The following is a 27,879-nucleotide window of genomic DNA, read 5'->3' on the forward strand; positions in this document are numbered from 1 at the left end:
AACCCAAAAAAGAAGGGGGTGTATGATTCCCTAATTTTAAATTATATCACACCGCTTTTTTAATCAGACCAGTTTATGCATTGAACACGCAGTATCACAATGAATCGATACCCTCCTGGATCAATTTTGAACGCTCTCTACTACATGAATTCTCTTTTTATGACACCTGTTTTATGACCATTTGCACCTTTATAGCAAAGCATCCTAATTTCAAATACTCACAACATCTGGTACACTCACTGTTTACAAACGGCTCTAATTTTAATCAAACTTTTCATGCCTCTTCTATCTGGTATAATAAATGTATTAAGTTTCATCATAAATCTTTCTACTTCAAACATTGGAAAGAGAAGACTATTTTTATGTCCTTTAACTTGTTTCTCATAATTCTGTTATACTCTTTAACATTTTACAGGAACGTTACGATTTACCTTCCTCTTGTTTATCTCAATATTCGCAACTGTCACAGGAACTCCAAGTATTTTTATCAAAAAACATTTTCCACCCACTGTCATTCCATTGTCCCCCTTGACTCCTTTGTATAATATTTCTCCTGATTCGAACTTGAAAGCCTCCCTTTATATATAAACTCCTATCTACTCCTAATTCTGAAAGACCAAAAACATCTATTGAATTAGCTTGGGAATTAGATCTTTTGCTGACCCTGTCGATTCAAGAATGGGACAAACTATGGCACAACGTTTTTACCACCTCTAAAGCTGTTAATATCACACAATGTCTATTTGTCTTATATAATAGAGCACCTCGGACACCTGTATTTATACATAAAATTAACCCTTCCTACTCTCCTCTATGCTGGTCACGTCTTCTACTGGCAGAATACTCCATTTAATGTTTTTACATTTTAGAAATCCGTATGGTCCAAATGTTCTAAAATATTTCATTTTTGTATTCCATTATCTGTTCAAAATGTTTTCCTTGGATCCATGTCTGCTGATTTTCATGATACTATGTTGAAGTTGAAATGACTTGACCTCTTCTTAGCTTTTTGCATTTGAAGGTATTCTCACTTGCTGGAAAGATAACTCTAAAATATGCAGGCTAACATGGTGGAACTTTATTTGTGACAACCATAGAATTTCTACTGTTTCAACTTCTTCAATACCTCAAAAAATCAAGTCTGACTTACTTTGGTTACCCTTTACTACTTTCCTATCTACACACTCATCCTTACACTAATACCTAATTATCTTTCTTGTTTCCCTTTTCTTCGTTTCCTCTACCCCTTCCCTCCCATTTCTTTTCCTTCTTTCTCTTCCCTTTTTTCTTTCTTTATTTCTTCTCAAAAATTATATAAATAACTAATAATAAATAGGTATCTATATTTTCTTCTTTTAATTCCCTGCATAAGGTTGTATTTTACTCGTTAGATTTCTCTTTTTATAATGTTATTTCTCTTCTTTATGATGCTTGTAAAACTTGGTACTTTCTCATTTACTCACTAAAAATTATTTACCTCAAACACGGTGGACCAACATCTAGTGTTTCATTTTTAACTGACAAAATAGATTGTTTATTCAGGTTTTTAAGAGTTGTCTATTGAAGGTCTCTGCTGACACAAAGCCCCAGACTTTTAATACAAATCTTTAGAACATCTGTGGTGCAAGGGGAACTGTCAAGAACGAGTATGATAGTAAAAGTTAAGAATAATAAAAATAGAATGCAGACAATCTCACCTGACAGGAGTCCTTTCCTCCTCTTGCAGAGCCTGCACATATCATGGTGTCCTGAACAATGGTGGTGTTACTTGACACACCCGAATTGACGTGGTACATTGTGTCACAGCTCTGGGCTTTGATCAGCGGCAACTCAACTTCCTGGAGGGTTTGCGGGAATGGAAGTGGCACTGTTTATCAGAAAGTAAAAAACATTAGGAGTTGACATGTATACGTTAACCAGGTAATTAATACTGAATACCACCTCCAATAAAGCAGTTATTAATGGTAACCATTTGACACACTTCACCACATTTATAATTCTCTTTCGAGACATACCAAGCTCTTTTGTAAAGCCTTAACTGGATGGCCTGAGTGCTCAAACTGTGAGGAAGACCAGGCACACAGGTCCATAATGAGCTCAGCAATGATGAACCCTTAGGCCTTTTTTTGCTGACAATTTGACTGAGTCTCCTGGAGAAACTGTAGGCTGGCTGAGTTTGGAGTCAACAAAGCACTAACCGATAAACTGCTAAAGGCAATATTTTCAAAGAGGGTTTCCATATTCTGCTATGCAATTCCTACTACGCATGTACATTTCTATAATAAATGTTTTTTCGATTAATAAATTGTAATTAAAATTGTAACCATATATTTGCATCTATCAGTAAGCTTGTTTTTTTTAAGGATTACGTTGTACTAATATGCCACCTGCCAACTGCAAATTAACTGTCTTATCCATAGATAGATACATCATAGACAGAACATCCCACATACATTCAACACTGCTCTGGCATTCCCCATAATGCCTATCTTGTTGGTCTCTCACCTGCACTTGCCAAGAGGACACACCAAGCACAGACATGCACAACACTCTGCATATGGCCCACCTCTAATCACCAGGCAAAAGGGCACGTAACCTGCTGAAGACATGCATAAACATCTAGGGTCAAATTTATGAAAGGGGCTGTGTCCCACTTGCATCACGCAACGTGGTGCAAGTGCGACACAAAACCAAAATGTGATTTATGAAGCCACACAAGGCCACCTTGTGTAGCCCTGAGTGGCTTCATTGATCTGGAGTAACGCAACGCAACACAAATCACTGCGTTGCGATACTGAGCACTGGGGAGGCATTCCATGGGTATTGCGTGGGTGTTCCCATGCAACGCTCATAGTTTTTGACGCATTTCCAGATTTACCAAAAGTGGTAGACCTGGGAATGCACCAAAAAGATACGCCTTCTCAGGGGAGGGGTAACAAGGAGAAATATCTTTTTTTTCCTTGTTAATTCTCCTTTCTATGGATGCTGCATTCTGCATCACACATAGAATGAGGAATATGTCTTCCAGGATTATTAGGTTCCTGCGTTGGCGCTAGGGAGCCAAAACGGCAGCAGGGCAGGGACAAAGGCAGGAATGCACAGTATTCTTGAACATGCAGCACATTCCTTCCCTTTCCCTTCCAGCCAGCACAGCAAGGTGACTTGCTGCGCAACATTTTTTCATAAATACGGCCCCTGGTAAATGCCCTCTCGCGGACCTTTTACACATCAAAATAATACACCAAGAGCTCATTGAACATGACGTTCATCTAGGCCAAATAGCTACATTTCATCATGTCAAGGGTAAGCAAGAACAAAATACAAATATATAGTCAAAATAGTGTAGTCCTTTCACCTTTTACAGTTTTTTTGACAAACTAATTTTTTAGTTCAGAACAACTCACTACAACACAAATGATCCATGATGGTCACAGAATAGTAAACACATACATAATCAACTAAGCAAGAACTTTAATCCAAAATGATCCCACCATTTCCCCCAAATCTTATGATGTTTATTGAGGTAGTCCCACGCTGCGTAAATGGGCTCCTCTGTTTTTGCGCACCAGTCCATAGCCATACACCAAGCCTCTAAGGCCAGATCAGTGGCCGAGTTCCAGTTACTGGCAATATACCTTTTGGCTAACAATTTCCGAATTTTCACAAGGTATCGGTCACACCGCTTCTCACTTGGATTCTCTAGAAGACCCAGGAGCGCTATGTGAGATGAACACTTCACTGGCTGACCCAATACACAACCAGAACCCCAAAAACTAAGGCCCATTAGCGATTGAGCAGCCTCATCATTGCAGCGAGGTCAAGCACATGATGGGAGCCGACCCACCCTCCAGAGCTGCAAAGGGATAAAGAAATTCACTCGTATCATGTGGAGCCTGGAGTATATTGCAACTCTCTTGGTGCCATGAGTGACTCCCTCCATTCCATATCATCTAGGTTGTCGACCGAGTATACCCAACGCACCCACAGAGGGGATAATAGCTTTAGGTAATTGAGAACCAGGGATCTGTGTATACCAGGAAATACCGGCCTGCCCCAGGGGGCACATAAGGACCCTGGCTCCGAGTGGACTAAACTTGGGTGCCTCCTCAATGGACGTACAATGCGAGAGCAAGGTGTGACGGAGCAGCAGTAATTTGTAAAACTGTAACCGGTGTGGCTGGAAGTCATTTTTCAGTTCCAGAAAGGACCGCATATGAGACCCTTGCCACACATCACCTAGTCAAGAAATACCAATAACGTCCCCCATTCCCAAACCTTGTCAAATTGACCACCTGGCAAAGCCAGTTGCCCCTCCAGAGGGGGAAGGAGGGGTCTGGAATGTAAGTCTCCCATCCCAGCCAGTCTATTCCAGTGCAGACTGCCACACCTCAAATGCCACCATTGAGGTTGGGGGGTGAGGAGGGCCAGGTGAGCCATATAGTCGGTCCATGATGGTCTCAGGTCTTTCAGCCTGTAAGACCGGTCAGTTCAACTGCCATGGAGCCACTCATTCAGGAACACAAGTTGGGAGGTCCAGTAGTATAATGCTACAGGCATTTATACATTGTGAGATCACATATTGACAATTGACTTCCTTTTACTCTAACTACATCTGTGATTACGGTTTCATCTTGTGTCTGTCTGACCCTGTCTTTCAGCTAAGAACACAGGCAGGCTCAGGTTACTTGCACACTTACAGATTGTTTATGTTTCTCACTTCACTGAGCGAGAAAGATAAGCTGTTAGAACAGATGTTTGGGATGCCTACAGTGTCAAAGCATGAGAATGTGAAGAATTCTACCTCAGCTCTCATCGGAGTCAGGCCAGCTCAGTTGAGTGACCTCAGCGCAGAGAATGTAGCAAGCACCTACAGTGCAGATGAACGGAAGCGGAGCTTCTAGAAATCTCTCTCCATGTTAGTAAGAGTATAAAGATGAAGACCTCTTAGCGCTTTGGCATAAACTCTCCTGGGAGCAGATACGCTGTTCAGGACAATTGTGCCTAGTTGAGACCCTCCCGCCTAAGACTGTCATCCAATTCCCCAGTCATGCTGGCAAGGATGATGCTAAACAGACAGCCGGTGAAGTATTCCAAGTTCTAATGACTCATTATGGTGTAAATGCAGTTATTGTTCTATGCATTTATTCTTGTGTATATACATTCACTATATTCATTATGTTTACATGTGGATTATTGCCATTTGATATATGGGAACTGGCTTCAATAAATATTTACGTTTACTTGCCAAATGGTTGTTGAGCTTTGTTTATGTAGTATTTGGGTATTCTAAAGTGTGTAGAGTTCTATTTTGATTAGTGTTCACGTTGTGACCTGGAATTTTGAAGTCTTGCTCAGGTGTTCTGAAGAAAAAGCAAGACAGCCACCAAGCCCCTGTCAAAGGACGATTGCACACATTTCCCGAAAACGATGTGTGGTACTTGGTTGGCCCATAAAAAGGAACGCACTATCCACTGTGTGCTGATGAACCAGTGCTTGGGGAGAGGATAAGGAAATTCCTGCACATATAAGAAGTGTAGCAAACGATACACAATTGATGGACGGAATGCAGAACAAATCAAAACATTCACCCCCAGCCCTATCCTGGCTGAAGAGGGGTGAAACCCGAACCGGTCCTAGGATGCTTGTTTCCAGTCCAGGGAGGGCCTGGCCCGGCAGTTCGGGCTGGACTATTCCCATTGGGCAGACGGCCAAGACTGATTTGCATATGGCTGGGTCCAAACTGGAATGGCATGGTGAGCAAAAAAACGATGGATTTAGGCCCAGATCTCTGTACTGGGGTGAATGTATGACATTGTTCTGGTTTCTGTTCATCAATAGTTCTTTTTGCATTTGTCACCCCGAGTGGGACGGGTATGCTCAAACGTGACTCCCGTGCTCTCCATGCCACTGGAATCAAGCTATCCTGGCTGAAGAGGGGTGAAAGCCCGAAACGGGTGCTAGGATGCTTGTTTCCAGTCCAGGGAGGACCTGGCCTGGCAGTTCGGGCTGGACTGTTCCCATTGGGCGCAGGGTCAAGACTGATTTGCATATGGCTGTATCCAAACTGGAATGGCATGGTGAGCAAAAAAAATATGGATTTAGGCCCAGATCTCTGTACTGGGGTGAGTGTATGACATTGTTCTGCAATCTATCAATCAATAGTTCTTTCTGCATATAAGAAGTGTGGCCCAACCATCATCTTGTACTGGGACACTCTCCCTAGGATGTTGAGAGGCAAGAAAGTCCACCCCTCCAGGTTCTTCTTCATTTTGTTGACCACTGGCATCAGGTTCAGGGACCAGGCATGTGTGAGGAGGAGGGAGATGTAAATGCAGAGATATAGAAAAACTCAATCTGCTTAAGGGCACGCATGCCCATCAGTCCTGGCCCCAAAGGCTACCGGTGAGCGGGACCAGGAAGGATTTGAAGTGGTTGCCGGAAACCTGCCTGTATAGATCCATCATATGAAGCCACTTAGGGCCCACGACCAGTGGGTCAGAGAGGAAGAGCAGGACATTGTGCGCTTATAAAGAAATGCTATCCTCCTCCAGGCTTTCACCCCATCGAAACCTGTGGACCTACAGATCACACTGACTCACTTTGCCAAAGGTTCTATTGTGAGGGGATAGGGGGTATCCTTGTCTGTGCCTCACAGAATTGGGAAGGCCCATGATAGGAGCTCGTTCACCCGTACCAGAGCCTTAGGGCCAGCATATACGGTCTGAACATATAAGAAATGGGTCCCAAGTCCAAGCAACAAAGGGCACCCTATAGGAGATGCCAGTCAAGGGAATCAAATGCTTTCCCAAAGTCAATGAGGAGAACAGCATTAAACCCCAGGAGCTGATGACAGTAGGTTATGGACGCCTGCATTCTGCAAATGCAGTACCTCGTACTGGGATGGGGCATAAACCCGCATTGGTCCGGGCGGATTATCTTGTGTATGACATTAATAAGGTTATTAGCCAAAACCATGCGTATACTTTAAGCTCGCTGTTGGTAAGGGAGATTGGGCGATAGGATGTGTAGTCATCAGGGGGGGAGAGGCCCTGCCTTATGTAGGACCACTATGGACGTGTCATTCAGTTTGTCAGTAGAATGACTGTTTGGTATGGCTTTATTGTAAAGAGTCAATAATTGAGTTAGCAATGATTTCCAGAGTTTCCGGTAGTACTCCACCAGGACACCTTCTGGGCCTGGCATCTTGCCAAGGTTCGCATCTGTGAGGGCTGCATTAATCTCATTGGGAGTTATGGGTTCATCCAGGTCTCTTGCTTCGGACACTGACAGAGTGGACAGCGGTAGGTCTGCTATTAGAGTGGAAGAAGACTTGGGCAGTAGTCTTGGGTGTTTTGTGTATTGAGTGCAGTAGTAGTCCGCAAACCGGAAGTGATTTCCCGGAACTCTAATACCCTCCCGCTCTCAGGGTCCATAATGCTAAAAACCACCCTGTCAGCCAAGCTGTGGGTCAACAGCCAGGCTAATAGTTTTTCTGACTTGTTTCCTCATCCGTATAATCTACTTTGGGAGGCATTCCAAAACAGCCTGGTCTCTTGGAGGCGCAGTTGTCTCAGGGAGAGTCTATCAAGTGATGTTTGACGAGATTCAGTTTCGTCTTCTCCTAATGCTCCTCTCCGAGAGTTATTTGGACCTCTAGCCCATCAATCTGCAACAGTTTTTACCTGTCCCAGGCCTGAAAGACGGTTCGTGCGATACCCTTCATGTAAGCTTTGCCAGCCGCCCAGAGAGTCCCCAGGGACTCCAAGAAACTCACATTCAGTGTCAAGAAAGCATCAAGTTCCTGCGAGAGGAATTCAAAAGCATCACTGTCAGTGAGGCTCCACGCATTGAGTCGCCAAATGTGATGTTCCTCAATCCTCTACCGCCTATCTGGACAGTCACTGGGGAATAGTCTGGTATCCCCCTGAGAAGGATGACCGATGCCGTGGTGTGGGTTAAGTCAGAGGCAGGTATAAAGAGGAGGTCGATTAGGTGCATTGCAGAGGTGTGAGTAAAGGCTTTTATGTGAGGATTACAGGTGCGCCAGGCATCTCAGAGTCCAAGGTTGGACATCCAGTTGGCCATATGCGAGTCCACTGAATGGGAGCATTCTAGCTCCCTCGAGCTGTATTTGGATGGGGACATCACCGTGTTAAAGTCTCCTCCCACCACCCTGATGCCCCTCGGAAGCCCTGTCAACATGGCCTTCACTGCGTCTAGTGTGGGACTAGGCATCTGGGGGGAACATAAACACTGACTAGATTGTAGACCTGCACCGCAATGGCTCTCTCTACCATGACATATCTTCCCTGTGGATCCGCTGCACTGCGGGCGATCACCATGGGCAGACGCTTGTGAGTTAAAATGGCCAACCCACGAGAGCCCTTAGTGTACCCATACTGAGCTAGGAAGGGACATCGGTGCTCAGAAGATGAGTTTCTTGTAGCAAGAAAATTTCTGTGGCATGACATTTCGCAAAGCACAGCACAGTCTCCCACTTTATGAGGTAATTTATGTAACTGACATTCCAGGTCATACTTTAAGGGCCATATGGACGCATGGTGTTTCTGGGGGCTGCAGTGTTCCTTCCACATGCTAGCATCAGATAAAAGGTAGTTAAAGTTAAATACATTTTTGAGTAACCGTTTGGTTTGCACTGGAGTTTATAATATTTCATGGTTGGCATATGCTCTTTTTATTGGAATGTAATTTAGGCATGTGCGTGCTTAAGCAGTTTAGGTTGTTCATTTATTGCTTGCACCTTATGGTATTTCACATTTTAGTAGTGGATTTTAATTTAGACCTAGTTGGTGATGACGTTCTCTCTTTTTTCACTGTAAACTTGGTATGCATGAAGGACTAATTCTACTTTTTTGTAGTTTGTCCAGTGCTTAATTATATTGGGCCTTGCCTTTGGTTTGGGTCCTTTCTTCTTGGTACCCCTATATTTTCATATATTGTAATTTATTTGTTTTCAGATTAAATTCTAGATTAAACCCGATGGTTGCTCTCAATAATGAGATATGTCCTGATGATGACCTAACAAATCACTAAGGTTGAAACACCATTGACATTCCCCCTTGGCAAATCAAGAGGAAGCATTTATTGCATTATTTTCTTGTTATAATACAGACAAATATTTGGATCTTAGTCCTCTGCCATTGTGTTTGGTTTTTGTTTATACTGTGATTTGTTTTTTTACGTTGGTTGAGTGTAACCTTGCAACCACCAGTTTTTTAGATTGGATTTTTTATTGTTTTGTTTTACAAAGAATAATTTAAATAACAAAAAGACTTTTCTATAATAAAATCTATTGTAGCTACCTTGTTTTTTGTTTTTTTGTTTTAATTGCTGATTTGAATTACACATTTTTGTTTTGATCATATTGTATCAGTTGTTTTCTTTCTAATCGTGTCCTTGAACCACTGCAGATTTTATATTTTTTACTGTTCCCAGGTTCTGGGAAATAGGGCTTCTGCTGTTTGATGTAATCAGGATAGGATAACAGGCCATCAAGATCTCTGCCTGCCTGATGTACAATAAATTGTGGCCAACTGGCCAAACCATCCCAACAAACCCCCCCACGCTTCCTTCCCAAATCTAATCACGTCACCCGGCGATAAAACTCAGAGAGAAGGATCTTGCGTTGCTGGCATGACATGCCTCTGTAGTCCGGTGGGTGACCTCTGGGGCACTGCAGTCCCACGCTCAAGCACACTTGCCTACTTGGGTCAAGTTCAGGCCAGGAAGACCCTCCACCATAGGGGAACTGGTGTTGTTTGTGGCCCTGCGGCTGGCACATGTGCAGGGCTTCGCGTGTCCATGGTTGAGGAGGCAGGGAACATATTGGTATGCGCTCACTGTGGGGCCCCCCCTCTGCTTGTAATGTATTGTAATGTAAGGTACACTTGTATAGCGCAACTGTCACCCCAAGGGTATCCTGGCGCTTAGATTACCAATCAGCGAGTATCAGAACTGAGATAGGCAACGGTCTAGTCTCTAGGGAACAATCTGGTTTTCAGTTCCTTCCTGAAGCGTGACAAGGTGTTCAGTTGTCTAAGCTCCGGAGGTAGTGCATTCCAAAGTCTGGATGCTGTGAAACTGAAAGATCTGCCTCCCATACGGACTTTCTTGACAAGGGGGACACGGACCAGGTTCGCAGAGGAAGAGCGCAGGGATCTAACAGGAGAGTACCATACAAATTTCCTTTGTAGTACTTTAGGCCCAATTTTGTGTATTGCCCTGTAAACAATGCAGAGTGCCTTAAATTTGACTCTTTGCACAACGGGCAGCCAATGTAGGTCCTTAAGGGCCAGGGAGGCCAAGGCTCCACGTGGCCAATTTAATGCCAGCTTAGCCGCCATGATTTGTACTCTTTGTAATTTCTTTGTCAAAGAGGCTGGGACACCTAGAAGTAGTGCATTACAATAATCTATTCTGCTTAGAACAATACTCCGTACCACTGGAGGTCTAACAATAGTGGGTAAAAATAGGAGTATCTTCTGCTTGCTGTGGCTCTATTGGTGAAATCTGTTACTCGTATCTTTGTCCTGGGACTGTGTATCCCAGAGAGGGCATGCTGTCATGTAGGGCACGCTGCTCTGTTGCCCACTCCCAAACCGACTTGGAGTGTCCAAAAAGAAGCATTTGGAGGTGTGAGTGGCCAGTAGTCTGGCCGGAAAAAGAAGCAAATAATGTAAGTTTATTTCTCGCAGCTTTTGTTTGACTGCCTCAGAAGATTTGCATTACCGTGGTACCAGCCTTATATAGTTGGGGAAGAGGATGATCCTAGAGGACTGGAAACAGGTGGAGCCTTTCTTTCTTGCAGCATGGAGGATAACATCCATGTCTTTTCAGTTAAGGATCTTAGTTATAATTGATTGGTTGAGGGAGCACCCCAGGCGGGGGCGCAGACATTAGCGACCTATGGGCCTTCTCCACAATGAAACAGGGTGATAACTACCTTCTGGGATCCTGGATACAATACATCTCTTTGGAAATTTGTCGATGGACGTACCCTTGATGCCCTCGGGGAAGCCCACATTGTCCAAATGTTCCATTCTAAAACTTCCACTCAAAGAAAAGGATAGAACTGTCCACAAATAGGACAGGGAGAGGAAAGTGGGGCAATGAAGAGAAACCGGAAAGCAAGTTGTGCACTTGCCAAATACTACAATTGTACAGAGCAGATAACATAACTTCAGTAATTGTACCAGAAGCCGCGTTTGCAGAGTGTTGTAAAAAGGGGTGTGGCCTCGGACCACCTCTCTGCAACACAGCTCTATGGAACTTACTGGAGGTACTTGGTGGGTTAGTTGGCCACCAGGGACCCCCAGGATTGAAGGGGACCTAATCCCCCAATTTACAACGTGCCAGGGGGCGGTTTGCACACTTGTTATATCAGGCCCGCCCCCTCCCTTTACCACTGTGCAAACGGCGCGCCCCCTGGCACGTTTTAACTTGGGGGATTAAGTCCCCTTGAATCCTGAGGGTCCCTGGGGGCCAAATAGCCCACCAGGTACCTCCAGAAAGTGCCAAAGTGCTGAATTGCAGAGAGGTATTCCGAGGCCACGCCCCTTTTTACACCACGCTGCAAACGCGGCTTCTGGCGCACTGCTGCTTGGAGGATGAAGTCCACTTGCTTCCTGAGGGCCTCAGGACACAAGAGGACCTCATCACCCCCTCAGCAGTGCATCAGAAGCCGCGTTTGCAGAGTGGTGTAAAAAGAACAGAGGTTTCTCATGGGGGCGTGGTAGGAGATTCGGTCGTTGAGGTATAGGGGTCCAGTGTTTTGGAGGGCCTTATAGGCGTGCATTAGCAGCTTGAAAGTTATTCTTCTTTCAACAGGGAGCCAGTGGAGGTCGCGGAGGTGTTGGATGTTTTGGTTGTGCCGTGGGATATCGAGGATTAGTCTGGCTGCGATGTTGTGGACGGTCTCGAGTTTGAACAGGAGTTATTTGTTGATTCTGGTGTATTGTGAAACTGTGATGATCCAGGGTATGATCCAGAACAAGACAATGCAGTTATACTGTTTATTTATTTAATTTTCGATATCTTTTTCATGTAGTGTAACTTAATCAAGATAACAAAAACATCAGGAGTAAAAAAAAGGGAAGGGACAGGTATAATAGTGTAAGGGACATGGTAAACGAACGGGTTAAGCATTACGGACAAGGTAATAATTAAAAGGAGAAAGGGGTTACAGGCAGGAGGTGTAACTCCCCCTTTAAACATTAAAAGAATTATGGTACTATTAATACAAGTATTGGCAATGCCAATAGGTCTCACCTATAAGACCTTTGCTAATGCATTTTAGCCATGCTGTAGAGTAGAGCATCGGGGCTTCTGTGCATTGCCTAAAAATAAATAAAAAAATAAGATGCAATCAGGCGGCCACCACACACTTTTGTAGACGAGATGGGCCATTACATTAAAAAAAAAGCACAGAAGCGATATTTTTAAACATGGCACAAACACATTCTTAAAAAGTGGATGAGCGGGTTGCAGGAGCGAATAGGCAGACGCGGACATAAAAAGATGAAGGCAGGCAGGCCAGTAGCAATATGGCGGGTGGAGGAGAACAACTAAAGAGAGAGAACACAAACAGAAGAGTGCGGGTGGGGAAAGAGAAGCATATGGGCAGAAAGAGTGAGTGGCGGAGCACACACAGAAGATAGCTGGGAAACACATGCACCCTTATGCTGTGCTTAAACAAAACGAAAAAAGTAATTCCCTAAAAGCGAGCAGAGGAAGCAGAGAAGCCAGCTAATTACACAGATGTAGATAGGCTGTGCTCTATAGGAGAGTGAAACACAAGATTACCAAACAACCTTCAAATTGGAAGCAGTCAAATGAGACAAGAAAGCCAACAAATGGTAAGCAATGGACTGGCAGGTTCCAATCCCCTGTATCTACTTGCTAAACCAACATTATGTATTTTGCTACCAGACAGCTTGCACTGTCTGGTAGACTCGATCTAAAAATGTGTAGAATTAAATAAAACGCTTGTAGAAAGGAGAACAGTGCCATCTACAGGCTAGAACGAAAACAAATATTAGCTCAAGCCAATTATGTTCATTCATCCAATGTAAATGCAGAGATAGGGTTAAATAAATATACAGGCCCGTTTAATCTCCTCTGGTTTAATCGTAGGATATTAATCCTAGAGTAATTTTTTTTTTTTAAACCTTTATTATACGTATAGCAGTTACAATCATGGGCAAGCAAATCAATAAAGCCATAAGCATGCAACATTACGTCTTCCAAGAGCCCCATCGCAGCTCAGGATAAAGTCCGTATCAGAACGATACCAGGATAAATGAGGTTTCGAGTCTAATGAATACAGGGTCAATGCCAAGCGGTCGTTTCAGGATCTGCAGCTGGCTTTCAAACTGTACAGAGGCAACTAGCTTGACGATTAAAGTGGGAGTGATGGGCGAAGTAAGCAATGCAAAATAGCCATCAACACAATCATTATACGTGACAAACCATTGCCCCACCCCACAAAAACTGAATACGCCATAAATACCCTGCAAGATAAGGCAGAAAAAGAGTAAAGAAAAAGGACCATAGAACCAAGGAAGAAATAAGAAGATACATAGAAACCACCCCCCAACCCCCCACCCCGCACCCCTGCAGAAGGCCATGGTCTATCCCCCCAGCAGTGTGCCTGTCGCCCTAAATAGGAAACCCGAAATATAGTAGATAAGAAGAAAAGAAAGAAAAGAAAATGGAGGAGGAGAAGACAAGTAGCGTACGGGCTCCCAGCCGCCCACCCTCCAAGCGCAGACCCTCGAACCGATACAAAACCAACATTCGAATCAGTCAATATCCCGCCCGTCTCTCGTAGTCATCAGCCGTGCATGCAACAATAAGCAAGAAAACATCCTCAACCTTGTCCCATGCGATCAATTGTATCAACGGAGCCCAGCAGACCAGCCGCCATTGTAGATGGAGTAGGCGAACGGAATGGCCATGATAATACGTTAAGCTGCCCATCAAAGTCAGCCAAAAACAATAGTGTGTGATCAAAGACGATGTGGGAAGGATCCACGCGCAGCATTAATCCCCCAAAGTCAATAGACCAGTCCAGTAACACCAGTTCCAGGAGAAGAGGGAGAGCCACCCCATCAAACCACACATGAGTTGCCGGACACGGTGTCCGGAGCCGCTTCTCCAACCACTGCACAAGTCCACGAACACCAGACCTCTTCCCAACAAGATCAGTCAGCCCCATGGCAGTCTCGAGATCCTGGTCCCCCGACAACTCCGTATCCCCGGGGGTAAGCAGTACACCGCAGTCAAGTGCAGGGTGTGGCGCAGTGTCCCGCACTCGAGAACAATCACGTGCGACAAAGCACACAGAGGGAGTGATGGCGTCCAGTCGGCTCCCCAGGTCCTGGGCGCTACAATCCAGTGCAGCCCGCAAAGCACCTAAAGCAACCAGAACATCACCGATCCCCGGCGCTGCCCCAAGAGCATAGGCTCCAGCATTCCTCCTCATTCGAGGCTCACCGGCAGGTAGCGACTCTCGAGCCCGACCGGTGTCTTCCCATGCGTACAATTGATCACTCCGCTGCCACTCACCAGAGTACGATCGAGTCAGGAGCACAGGAGTAGCAGACTCCATATCTTACGATCGGTGGCGTTGATGCGGCGTCAGCAGTCACCTGGGCCCACAATAACGATACGGAGCCTTCAGTGCCAAGCGCCGAGTACGTGGTGCTCAAAATGTCGCAATAGCTTGGGAAAGATGAAAAAGTTGTCCGGGCAGTTCACGGGCGGAGAATAGATACAATGTAATCCCCTGGATCTGTGATGTCTCTCGGGCACACGGAACCGCCGGGTAAGCTGGATAGCTGCGGCAAGGGAAGAGCAGTGCAGTAGACACACTCCGGCCGGCCGACTCCTCCCCGTATTCGATGGCCGTTGTTGTTGCAGCAGGGGCTGGCCGACCCCAACACTCAAAGACCCGGCCTCGTGGACATTAAAGGCCGGGGAAGAGGTGAGGACATTTCGCCGGTGTTACAGCTGGTAGGAATCCCGGAGACACTCCAAAGAGAGCAGAATCATTTCGCCATCACAAAAACACGGCTCGAGTGCAGGATAAATTGCAGGATGTAGGAACAAAGCAAGAAGGTCGGCGGAGCCGAGAGCCTACGCGGCCATCATGGTTGCAGGCTTGGCTCCTCCTCCCTAGAGTAATTATTGGTCTCAAAATAAACAGATGGAGCCTGGGATTTGGCCATTGCACTTACAAAAATATATATATTTATTATACACACTCACTAACACATTGGTATATCTCCAACTGGAGATATCAACACACAATACACGTTAATACTTCAACTCTATGCAGGTAAGTGGCACACAAACACAGCAGTCTCCAGTGGGGGAGACCAGACCATATACTAAATAAGTGGAATGGAAACTGCTACCGAAGTCAGAACTTGGACCAATGGACTTAGAAGAGCTGTGGATGCAAGGAACCTCCCAAGGTAAGTACTCAGGAACACCACAGAGGCTGTGTGCAGAGAGGAAACACAGCCGCTTACTCAATGCAAGTCAATGGGAATGATGCTGTGGCAGTTTCAAAGAAGAAGGACCCTTCCCAGTGGACCCTGAAGCAACCCATTGGAAGACAGAAGGTTGGAAAGTCACCTCACCTGTGGATACCCCAGGAACCAGGATACCTACACCAGGGAAGTGAGGTGCATAGGTGCGAAGTGACATCGGAAACCGCTGTAGACCACAATGGAGGACTTCAGGGAAGATACAGCTGGAGGAGTCTTTGAAAGTGTCCGGTGGAATCCATGGGTGGATTATAGACGTGAAGATCCTGCAAGCAGATGGGACAGAATCTATGCCACTTGGAGGTGACCAGGAGGCACGGAAGCAATACCCACTGATGTTCGATACTTCAGGAGAGGTGACGGTGCCCTTGTCGGTGTAGATGTGGAGACCAGGCGACGACGTGGAAGACCAAGAGCCGTTCACTAGCTGTCCTACGTTGGGAGTCAAGAACCAGGGGGGTCTGTGTCTGGCAGGAACCCCAAAAAAGCTTGGCAGCAGCAACAGAAATGGCAAACAAAGAAGGTGCAGGGTTGGGACCAGCAAGGTCCACGGGACTCACCAAGTGGAGGAGAGTCAGAGCAGGCCTGAGCAAGCAGTAGAGCCCACTGAAGCCACATAAGACCCTCCAGAGGACCCACTGGCCAGCGGCACAGGAGTCGCACGAGGACCTCGAGCAGCTCATCAAAGATGCAGGCCAACAGTGCAGAGGATGCGGTGAGGACAAAGATCATGGTAAGATACGATGCTGGAGGCTGGAGCTTCTTGTAACCCGAAGATCTCTGGAGTGCAAAGCAAACAAGCCTTTACAACGGCAAGTCGACGCAGTGTTCCAGCGGTTCCAACGAGGGATACTAGCCTCAAACTTGCTGAGAGGACAGATCAGGCCTGAGAGAGTTGCAGAACCACCCACTGTGTTGCTGGGCATTTTGAAGTCCATGGGACGACAGGAGAAGCTGAATGGTCAGCTTCCTTGTGGTGTCTACAAATACAGGGGAGTGACTCCTTCACTCCAGGTGATATTACTTCGGGTGTCCTTGATGCCCACAGGTGATGAAGAAAGACTTTCAGAATGACGAGAACAAGAGCAGCAGGAGTCTTCCTGGATGCAGTCTTGGTTACTGGCAAAGTTGAATGAAGTCGAAATGTTCAGACGGTATAAGAGTGACGTAGTTTCAGGATTGAGTCTGTTCCCATGACGAATCTGGAGAGCCAGCCACAAGTAAGCCCTTAAGTACCCTAGGGAAAGGGTTGGACAGACTCTGGGTCCCTTCCAGGGGAGGTGCTGGACAGAGGGAGGATACTCCCATGTCCTAGTTTGTCCAATTTGGTGCCAGAGCACCAGCCAAGGGCTCAATGAACTGGCTCAAACTGGAGTATGTCAATAAAAGAGAGAAGACCCCACTTGTTCCAGGGAACAGGGTACTCAAGACAAATAAATCCAGAAAGGGAAATCCCTAGAAACCGCAATATATTCTTGTTTACATCATTCTTTCATACCAATGTATGATAGAGCCTTAGGGTTACTCCCAAATATATTTGCCAACTAAAATGTAACGTTTACAATATTTTTTATTAAAAAGATATGATCTTTTGTATCTGTTTTTAAAATTTCAGAAATATTCCTGAAAGCATGTACATCAACACAACATTATAAAATACAATACATAATATAAAAACAATGTGTCCATCAAATTCATTACAGAAAACATTTACGAAAAAACATTTCCAAAATAAGACAAAAATTGATCCTAGTTCCCCCTTTGGTAAGCAGTTCTAATGCTCTTGTTAAACCTTGCTGAGATCCAATAGCCCTCTATCTTTTGTATAAGACCTAGAGTACCACACTTTCTGATTATCTGAGGACTCCTAGGCTTTGTTTGGATTCTATACATAAAACCAGTGCGTCGACGCGTTTCGGTGTTTAGAGCCAATAGATGTGGAGACACCTTCTTCAGGACAGTGATTCTTTGGGGTCACCTTTCTGAATCAATAAATTCCTTCTCTTTGTTTTAAGAGGATATCTTTACATAGATTGCAGTTTGTTTCTTTTTCTCTCTAGCTGTATCGGGATGATATTCCACGAAAACCCTCACTGTGCCTTCTTCAGAGAAGGGCTTTTTGTAAAGGATCAACAATTTGCTCCTGGCGAGTACTTGTTTTTCAAATTGGTGTCTCTACCCCCATGTAACGATGTTAACGTTCACTCCAATCTCATCGCGTTAAGCTTATGATGGCTCAATTTGTAATTCAAGACCTTGGCTGCGGGATGTTTCTAGGAGATGGTTTTCCCTCTTTACTACTAGTTATTCAAGAATAGGATATGTTCTGTATTACGTAGGGCACCTCACTCCTCTTCACGCTCTTTCAATACTGAGTTTGATACCACACATGACTGTTTTCGGTGCAGCCAATATATAATTAGACATCTAAAAATGACTGATGTTCACTATGTGTATTAAAATAGCTGACCACTTACAAATCCTAGAGAATCGACTCCTGGGTTTGTAGGGGTGTCCTGCTCATGCAGGGCCACCCTCACACTTATAACCAAGCACCCTGTCCTCAGGACTGAAGAGCCTGCCATAGGGGTGCCTTATAGGTTTTAAGTGCAGTGACCTCAGATATAAGGAAACATATGTGTAGTGAGAGGTGCAAGCACCAAATCTCACAGGCTGCAATGGCAGGCCTGGAGTCACAGTTTGAGTGGTCCCTCATGGGTGGCATAATATAGGCATAATATATGCTGCAGCCCATGGGAGACCCCTGGTGTACCCATGTCTTGGGTACCTCAGTACCATATACTAGGGGCTTATAAGGGTACACCAGTAGCCACTTGGGAATGTACCAAAGTACTTACCATAGTCAAATTTAGGGAGAAAGCACTGTGACTGAGTTCCTGATCAATAGGATCCCAGTCAGACCAGTCAAAAACACAGCAACACCAGGCAAAAAGTGGGGTAACATGCTAAAAGGATCCTACCCTCCTACAATTACCAACTTCCAATCCCTGAGGGTAGGCAGCTCAGGGTTCCCCAATAGCATGCAATGTCTTGTTTTGCTACTACCAAGCCCAGGTTGCCAAAAACGAGTTTACTCCTGGGTACGTCTACTCTTGTGGGTACACATAATAGGACGAATATGAGGTCCATCGGTAGGTTGAGACCCAGTACCTTATTTAGTTTCTCCACTATATTGTGCTAGTATTAACTGATCTCTGGGCATGGACATATTGTGTGTATGAAGGATCCTGCCACATCGCCACATGTCAAGCAGTTGGGCGTAACAGCCCTACCAAATGTATGAAGGTGGGCCCTAGCATAGTACACTCTGTGGAGGACTTTAAATTGAATAAGTCGCAGGCGGGATTTGATTGCCACCTCTCTTAGGTGCATCAGGGCCACCCTCCAGTCTATGGATTTTAGTTCACCCACCTCTTCTTTCTTGGTTTCTTTCAGTTCGGTCAGGGTATCAGGGATGTTATGTAGGATAGTCCTAGAGGTTCATGATATTGCATTCTCAGATAACTGCCCTTGAAGAAACCTCCCCTCTGGGCATTGTGTAGATGGTATTCCCTCTGCAGGTGGCCTAAGGGAAGCAGTGTACCCTCTTCAATAGGTTCTCCCAATTTGGAGATGCCAACTATGTCGCACTTCCTAAAGCCCTTCAACCTTCCAGATTCTTTTAATTGTGTTCCTATCCACAGGGGCATCACCGGTGACAATCTCTTGTTCCATTTCACTAACCTTTCCACACAGCGATGGTCACCTGAGTCACGGTCAACAAGCTACGTGACCCCAAACCCCGTGTATGCAGCAGCGGTGCATCCATTGGGGCGTAGGGGCGTAGCCCCACAAGCCCCATGGACGCTCCATGTACGCTGCTGCAGCTGCAATAAAATAAACACACACACTGTGAAAAAATTAATCGCCGAGCGCGAGCGCCGCCGGGAATCTGGGAAGCACCAGAGTTATTCGGGAGTGCAGGGGGGGGGGCTGGTCTGGACTGCTGTGCAGCTTGAGTGACAGTCCACGTGACGCACTCACTCAGCTGCAGCAGCAGCCAGCCAGCCAGCCAGCCAGCCAGCCAAGGTATCTTCTAGCGCGCAAGTGACAGGGGGGCAGAAACTACCTCGAGCATGCGCATTAGTGTTCCCCCATAGAGAGTGACCAGGGGGGTGTTTGTGTAAGCTGGACGGCTTTTCAAAGGTGACACAGGGCGAGCCGTCAGTGAGCCCCCCTAGCCAATCCTGGCGCTGCTTGCAGCGCCAGGATTGGCTGGTCCACCGCGCGACATCCATTATTGGATGCCGCGCGTGGGTGGGCGGGGGCAGAGTGGCGCGACCCCGGGCAGGAGCCAGGAGGAGAAGCAAGCAGAAGCAGTCAGCAGACCCCTACGAGAGACCCCCAGGCCAGGTGTGTGGACCCCCCCCCCCCCCCGTAACCCCCCAGTGCCAGTTGTCCCTGACTCTCTGGAGGGGCTGCGAGAGGAGCAGCAGGAGCCGCTGGCAGAAGTTGTCAAAAGTTTACGATGCCAAAGAAAGACGGTGAGTCCGTGAGTGCCCTCGGCCTCTGTGATTCTTTACATAAAACGCTTGTTAGAGTAACTCGGTATGATGCTGTGTTTTCTGTGTGCTGTTTTTGTTTTCATCTCACTGTCCATTCCCAATGCATTGGAATGAATTCTAAAGCTTTTGGAATGAATAAAACAGTCAGTGGGTGAACAAATCAAATGAAAACCTATTAGACGGCTCCTCTTCCCACCGGATATCCGCCATTTTCACCTCTCTGCTCCTTTGTATATTTATTTTTCTGATTTCTGCATAAGAGGCAGGGAGAATCCGCAGTAGTTCTGTGGAGCCGGTGATCGTTGTTTCCATTGGTGTATGGAGATGTTCAGCCATAGATCTATTTATGCGACGGTAATGTTGAAGCTGCGGTATTCTGGTAAGAAGCAGGGTTGTCCTTTCTTAAATCTGTGACAATCCGCTGTCTGTATTGTATGGAGGGTGGTGCAGTGATCACTCCCATTGAAAAAAGATACTATTGTGGTAGCACTGTGTTTTGCATTCATAGCTCCAACCCAGTGAGCATGTATCACACACGTGAAATGCAGTTTGTCCTTGAGCTTTTGTAGGCAGCTCCTCTAGCGGAGTGAAGGAATCTTTTGGAGGCTTGTCATAGATGTAATTTCTAGGGTGATTCCTACAGGGTGTGTGATGCCTTTGGGGGTGATTTATACCTCTAGTAGTAGTTTCTTGTATCATCCAATGCTTGTTCCTTGCTCATTCCAAGGCTCTTTTTTAATTTATTATTTTAACTCCCATCTGAATGACTTAATCTTGAGCTAAAATTCCTTTCAATGGATACAAAGACTGCATTGCAGTTCGTAACATACTAAGTCGACTAGGTTTCATTTTTGGAGCTCCATCAAATGTCTGAGTCTGATATGCCCCGTGAAGCCAGTTCCATTTTTAAAGGCCAGGTCTGTTCAGAAAGACGGAAAGAGGCAGGACAGCAGGGTGGCTGCCAGGCTCTGCTGACATTGCAGCTATATTGGGTTTTGCACAGTGCTGCTGACTAGCGGTGCTGGGAATGTGATCCAGAGATGACAGACTGGTCACCGCCCTGGGGCTCTTAGTATGCAATACGTATCATTTCTATGAACAGTACATTGGGCTATTTGATCAGCCACCCATGGACATTGTGTGTTCGGCTAACATTGATGCGAGCTTCTTGCAGTGAGACGAGGATACATTCCAATGTTGAGTGTCAGCTGGACAGGTAGTAGCTGTAAGACTTATTGGAGTGCCCATGAGACATCATTGATTGGTATGCCCATTCAACACAAAACTGAAGATTATTGTTAGGGAGGACAACTGAGTTCAAAATGGGAACCACAGACATGTGTAGGGCATACATATCAATCAGAAACTTAGCATAATAAATTCACTGATCTTTCATTCTAAACCTTAAAAAAAAAAGAAAAAAAAAAAAAGAAAGAGTAACTCGGTGGCGGTGCTGCATCTGCACAGAGAGCGAAGATCACACGTGTGCCATTAAGCGCCAGAAGAAAAGCCGAGCAGTCACCTGGGAGAAGCTAGGTAAATGACCGTGACGTCAATCAGGGCCTCAGGCCGCTTCTTTGAGGGAGGGGTACTGCCGGGTGAGGGGGGGGCGGAGAGTTCGTTCATCATGACTGGCATTGATATGTGTAATGAAGCCCTTTCCTTCCCTTTTTATGTCCGTATCAGAGAGATGAAAAACACACAATAGACATACACTAAAGCTGTGTGTGACACAAATGTGAGCCGAGTAAAGGCAGTCTCTTGGGAGGGTCTACTGAGCCTGAAATAATATGGTCTCCGGCTGACAGCCAATGTCGGGCTCAAGGTGAAGTGGCGGAAATGACTCTTATTAGAAGGCTGCGCCAGCTTTCTTAAGAGACAGCAGCTATTTCAGCAGCATCCCTGGATGGCTGCGCAAACCTAAAGTCTCACTAATAAAAGAAGTCTCCTGGCGCTTTCAACGCAGAGCCGGCGGCTATGTCAGAGGGGGTCCAGTGCAGGTCCAGGAAAGGCGTATTTGCACAGTGCACTAAAATGCCTAATTTTGCCACTTAGCCGCGTTTGAAACGTAATCGAAACCTCGGTTGGCATGTGAAGTCATTTTGGTTGAAAGGTGGAGGAGGCACAAATTTATTTTTTGCTCGGGAATATGCAAGATGTGCATGAACAGTACTTTCTGTGTATGAGGAGCTATTATTAGGGGCGGACTAGTGAAATGCTAGTGTTAGAAATATTATGCATGTTTTGCAGTCAGTCGCTTGTTTGATCTTGAACTGCCAGAAAAAAAAACAGCATTGCACGAAAAATAGGATCCGCCATGACAACCAATCTTTAAAGTGAGAAAAAAATGACTTTTTTTTTACACAAGGTTTCTTATTCAGCAGCTAAAGTAAAGTGAGTTGGGAATTGTATTCTGTAAATTCTTGTTGGGGGAGGTCTCTAGTAAAAAACACCTTCTGGCAGTGCAAAGGGTTATGGAAATTCCCTTGTTACAGCACACCGAGGAATATTAGTCGTGTGACTGTCTTTTCTGTGCCTTTATGATTGTTTCCTCAGCCCAGAGGCAACGTTGCTGTTCCTCTAAAATCACTGCCAGTTTATTTCTCTGGGCGCCCTCTCTCCTACAGTTGTCCTATTCATCACTTAGATGTGCCAGAGATCTAAAGGCCTAAGAGTTACTTTGGAATGGCACGTTAGGACCCTGGATAAAAACTTTCAACAGAAAAAAAATATGGTTTACAACAACAAAACTACATTTTCTGTCTATAGATTGAGATTGGCAGAGTGAAGCAGAGTATCGTGGTATGAGGCATGCGCACCCAGAGAAGGAGCATTCCTTGAATAGTCTTGACACGGCCACAGCTTCTCCACAGATGACTCCGTCACTTTTAATTAAGAAAAGAACCAGACGCGTGACTGCTCAATAGGAATAGGGAACTTGGTGCCTGGGGGTCTGTTGGTCTGTGTGCCTGGGGGTCTGTTGGTCTGTGTGCCTGGGGGTCTGTTGTTCTGTGTGCATGGGGGTCTGTTGTTCTGTGTGCCTGGGGGTCTGTTGTTCTGTGGGCCTGGGGGTCTGTTGTTCTGTGTGTATGGGGGTGTGTTGTTCTGTGTGTGTGTGTGGGGGGGTCTGTTCTGTGTTCCTGGGGGTCTCTTGTTCTGTGTTCCTGGGGGTTTCTTGTTCTGTGTGCCTGGGGCGGTCTGTTGTTCTGTGTGCCTGGGGGCCGGTTGTTCTGTGTGCCTGGGGTGGTCTGTTCTGTGTGCCAGGGGGCCGGTTGTTCTGTGTGCCAGGGGTGGTCTGTTCTGTGTGCATGGGGGTCTGTTGTTCTGTGTGCCTGGGGATCTGTTGTTCTGTGTGCCTGGGGGTCTGTTGTTCTGTGTGCCTGGGGCCTGGGGGCCGGTTGTTCTGTATGCCTGGGGTGGTCTGTTGTTCTGTGTGCCAGGGGGCGGTTGTACTGTGTGCCAGGGGTGGTCTGTTCTGTGTGCATGGGGGTCTGTTGTTCTGTGTGCATGGGGGTCTGTTGTTCTGTGTGCCTGGGGGTCTGTTGTTCTGTGTGCCTGGGGGTCTGTTGTTCTGTGTGCCTGGGGGTCCGTTGTTCTGTGTGCATGGGGGTCTGTTGTTCTGTGTGTGTGGGGGTCTCTTGTTCTGTTTGCCTGGGGTCTGTTGTTCTGTCGGCATGGGGGTCTGCCCGATGGCATGTATGCATGTGGTACTGTAGGTGTGTTAGTCTGAGAGTGCATGGATGTTTACATGCATATATCATCTATGTCGAGTCAACATGTGCTTGGATGGTGTGTATCTGTATTGACTATAAAAGTCAAACACATTTGCTTTGCCAATATTTGGATTTCATCTCACTTCAAAAGCAAATATACAGTCTAATTTTACGCCCACTTTACCTCTCAGCCTTGGTCATGGTTTCTCTAGAGAGATAACGGATGCAGAAATCTGACATTAATAGAAACAGAGTGGCTGGCTTTTATCTGGTATAAATGCTATCCCCAAGGCCTGGAAGTATGAGTTTTTATGAAATTGCATTTCTGCATGTTGCCTAGCTGCAGGGAGGAGGTTAATATTGTTGTGTAGATATCTCAGTGCACAGGAGGCTGTGGCAAATTACTCAGGACATAAATACAGTGGGGAGTTCATTGCATTGATTGTAATTCTTTTCCCAAACACATGTAAACTCAAACATACTCACAAATGCAAACACCCAAAAACACCATCACATGTAAACGCAAACCTGCTCACACATGCAAACAGCCACAAACACCAGCACATGTAAACTCAACCATACTCACACATGCACACAGCCACAAACACCAGAGACCAACAAGCAGACAACCACATCCACTCACTTATTCTGATAATGGGAAGTTCCAGGCTCAAGCATGCGTACTGGAGGGCCCTAGAACAGGTGAGGTGCCAAAGATATAAAGACAACACTCCTAGCATTACAGAGTAAAGCTCATTCTCTTTCCGGCTTTTCAAAGCTGTTCCGCTTAGAAAAGGGTCAGTTCCTCTTGAGCATTCCACAACAGTGACTCGCAGAGTAGCTACAGCAAGAGTCACGTGCTGCTTCCTGGGTGTATAGGCCTATGGGGAAGGCATATGAGTCATCAGTCATTGCTTCATAGGTTCCTCGCAGTGACAGTGTGTAGGACCTGTATAATTTGATCATTGAATAGTCATATTGTATGGCTAAGCAGTCCTTGAAGTTCAGATTTTTTCTTTTTTGAGTTTTATATAGCGCGAACTAGACCTGAGTCATCGGGTATCAGAGCGCTTTACATGAGCACCAGTTTCGTTATAGATGAACACCTTAATTTTTTTATTGGTAGGCACGGTGAGATTAAGTGATTTGCCCTGAATCACAGGATGTACAGTGTTGTTGCTGAGACTCTAACCAGGTTACCCAGCTTTGAAGCAGACCGCTCTAGCCATAAGGCTACATCCTCTCCCCTTGATTGTTGATTGTAGTCAATTGGTCACAATTATGCAGCTCTCCTGTACATATCGCTCATAGTGTTCTATTTACTTAATAAAACATGTTTGGGGACAACAACAAAAATGTTTGCCCATATAACGTTATTTTGTATTGCACGTTCTTTAAATGCCATTGTCGACATCCGCCATGCCGCTGTGCTTTTTCCTTGAAGCACATGTCTTTTCAATGCCATCTGAAATTCCTGCAGAGATTGGATGGGCCACATATTGGGTGATGTGGAGTTTCAGTGTAGAAGGACAGAGATGTAAAAGTCCCAGAACTAGGAGGCAAACATGGTGGCTTTGGTGTTGTTTGAAGATTGTGATTGGTGGATCTAAGGTTCTGATCTGGTGTGTAGTATGGTAGACCAGGTAGAGTGTCAGAGAGGGTCATGCGAGCCGTGTCATTTGCTGATTTGAAAGTTGTGATTGGTGAATCTAAAGTTCCGAGTTGGTGTGTAGCATGGTAGGGTGTCAGAGAGTAGGTTGAATGCCATGTCATTTGCTGATTTGTATGTCCATGTAAGTGGTTTGAATACGGTCCTGTTCTTGAAAGTGAGCCAGTTGGCCTGGTGACAGGATTCAGTCGGAGCATAATAGGACGGAATGTATGAAGCTCTGTGGTTATACTGAATAAGCAGCTACCTATGTTATGCCATCTATTAATGTAATAACTGCACTTTCACAATTGCTTTATTAACCTTCCTGCTTTCTCAAATTTGCATGAAAATGCACGATTTTTCTTCTTTTATTTCAAAATTTTCTTGGGGGGGGGTTATCCCCCCAAACCGCCAATTTGGGATTCGGGCTCGCTCGCTGCGCTCGCTCGCTACGGTGCTGTATGCAAATCACTTTGCGCCCCACCACTTTCAAATGTCACCCACCACCCCTGCGTATATGTAATGTAGATACAAACTCACTCGAAATTGGGTCCTCTCTAGCGCACAGGTTGGGTTGGTATCCCCAGTCGGTGACCACAATTAAGTGTGCATCCCAATAATAGGCCCAGATGTTGGGGAGGTAAATAACCTTGTTATATTGGTTCCTTTGTAGTGTTCCCAGTGCCACCCTAGGATGTCTCCCATTCCAAAATAGTGTTCGGGTTTCACTATCGATCCTAGTAAACACATCATCGGGCATCTTACAATAGGTGTTTTGAAAGACATATAGGAATTTTGGGAGTGACACCATCTTGTACAAAGCCACCTGTCCCAATATTAATGGCAGTGTTTTCCATCTTTCTACGTCCTCATGAAAATCATGACTTACCCTATGAATATTGTAATCCAAACTAATTTTAATGTTAGAGATCACGTAGATACCCAAATATTTAAATCCCCGCCTGTCAATACACAGCTTTCCTGGACAGCTCTGTTCGTTAAGGGGACCACCCGCATGGTATAGACTGGACTTGTCCCAAATAATTTGGCAAGCTGCATGTGGCCCATAACTGTCAAATATCAGGAATATGGCCTGGAGTGACACAGTTAGTCTGGATACATATAGAAGGATATGGTCTGCACATAACAATATTTGTTCACCACTTAGGTCTTCCTCCGCTAGTATAAATCCCTCTACGCTCGGGTGGGACCTGACTATGATTGCCAGGGTCTTTAATATTAGGGCTAAATAAAGGGGTGGTAGTGGGCATCCTTGTCTTGTGCCCCACTCTATGGGTATTTCAGTAGACTTCTCATTATTCACTCTAACTCTAGCAACCGGATTGTTATAGAGTATGTCAATCTAGTCAAATTGGGGCCATACCCAAACGTTATCAATACTTGCCTCAGGAAGGGCTAATGTACAGCATCAAATAACAGGATTATATGGGGGGGTCTTTCCTATGTCGGACTGCCTCAATCCAGTTGTATAATTGGTGGAGATTAAATCTAGTAGACCTTTTTGGCATGAAGCCCAATTGATCTAGATGTATTAGATCACTGATGACTGTTATCAGTCTGTTAGTCAATATAGTGGCTAGTATTTTGATCTCAGTGTTAAAGAGGAATATCAGTCAGTAAGAGCTGCATTGCATCTCTGGACTACCTGGTTTGTGAATCACTACAATAGTGGCACTACGGAGGTCCAAAGAGAGAGTTTCTGTAGCTTCACCAAACATCTTAAGTGGGTGTGGACCAAGGATCCCAGAGTTCTTTTTTAAAACTTTCAGCCTATAAACCATTAGGGCCTGGGGTTTTCCCAGTCTTTAATTGACTAATGGCGGTTAAGACTTCTGATAATACAACCTCTCCCTCTAGAGTATGCCTTTCATCTCCCAACAAAGTGGGGACCGTGACTTCCACGTATTTCTCTATTTGGGTAGCATCTGCTAAAGGCTGCACCTTATAGTAGGCTGCATAATATCTTGAAAACTGTTTGCAATGTCTTGGGTGCGGTAAGGGTGTCCCCATCTTCTCCTATGATCTCGTAACCCATCTAGCCTCAGCTGCCATCCGACCCAGCCAGGCTGACAGCCGCCCCGCTTTATCCCTAGTGTCGTACACAAGGTGTTGGTGGGACAGGATCATGGCCCTGGTTTCTTGTTGTGCCAATGACTGGTATTCTCTACATACTAGTGCAATCTTACACAGGACAGTGGGATTGACAGCACACCTTAAACTGTCTGAACCCAGCCTTACTGTTACAAAACTATTAACCCTGGGCATAGGACTATGCTATGCTCACGTAGTTTGCGTAGTTTGAGCTACTACGTGCTACGCAAATTGCACGTAGCACTGTGCAAAAACGCATAGAGGGC

At 45.6% G+C, this 27,879-nt stretch overlaps 1 protein-coding gene across 1 annotated transcript in view; it reads right to left on the reverse strand.

The window, feature by feature from the left end:
- The window catches only part of LOC144769149 (uncharacterized), a 1,798,260-nt gene that overhangs the window by 27,396 nt on the left and 1,742,985 nt on the right, over positions 1 to 27,879 (reverse strand). The window contains exon 26 of the mRNA XM_078653155.1: positions 1,698 to 1,867. Within this exon, the coding sequence (XP_078509281.1) occupies positions 1,698 to 1,867 (170 nt within the window). The remainder of the gene's footprint in view (positions 1 to 1,697; positions 1,868 to 27,879) is intronic.

This window comes from Lissotriton helveticus, chromosome 7, assembly GCF_964261635.1.
Source record: "Lissotriton helveticus chromosome 7, aLisHel1.1, whole genome shotgun sequence".
NCBI classification, from domain to species: domain Eukaryota; kingdom Metazoa; phylum Chordata; class Amphibia; order Caudata; family Salamandridae; genus Lissotriton; species Lissotriton helveticus.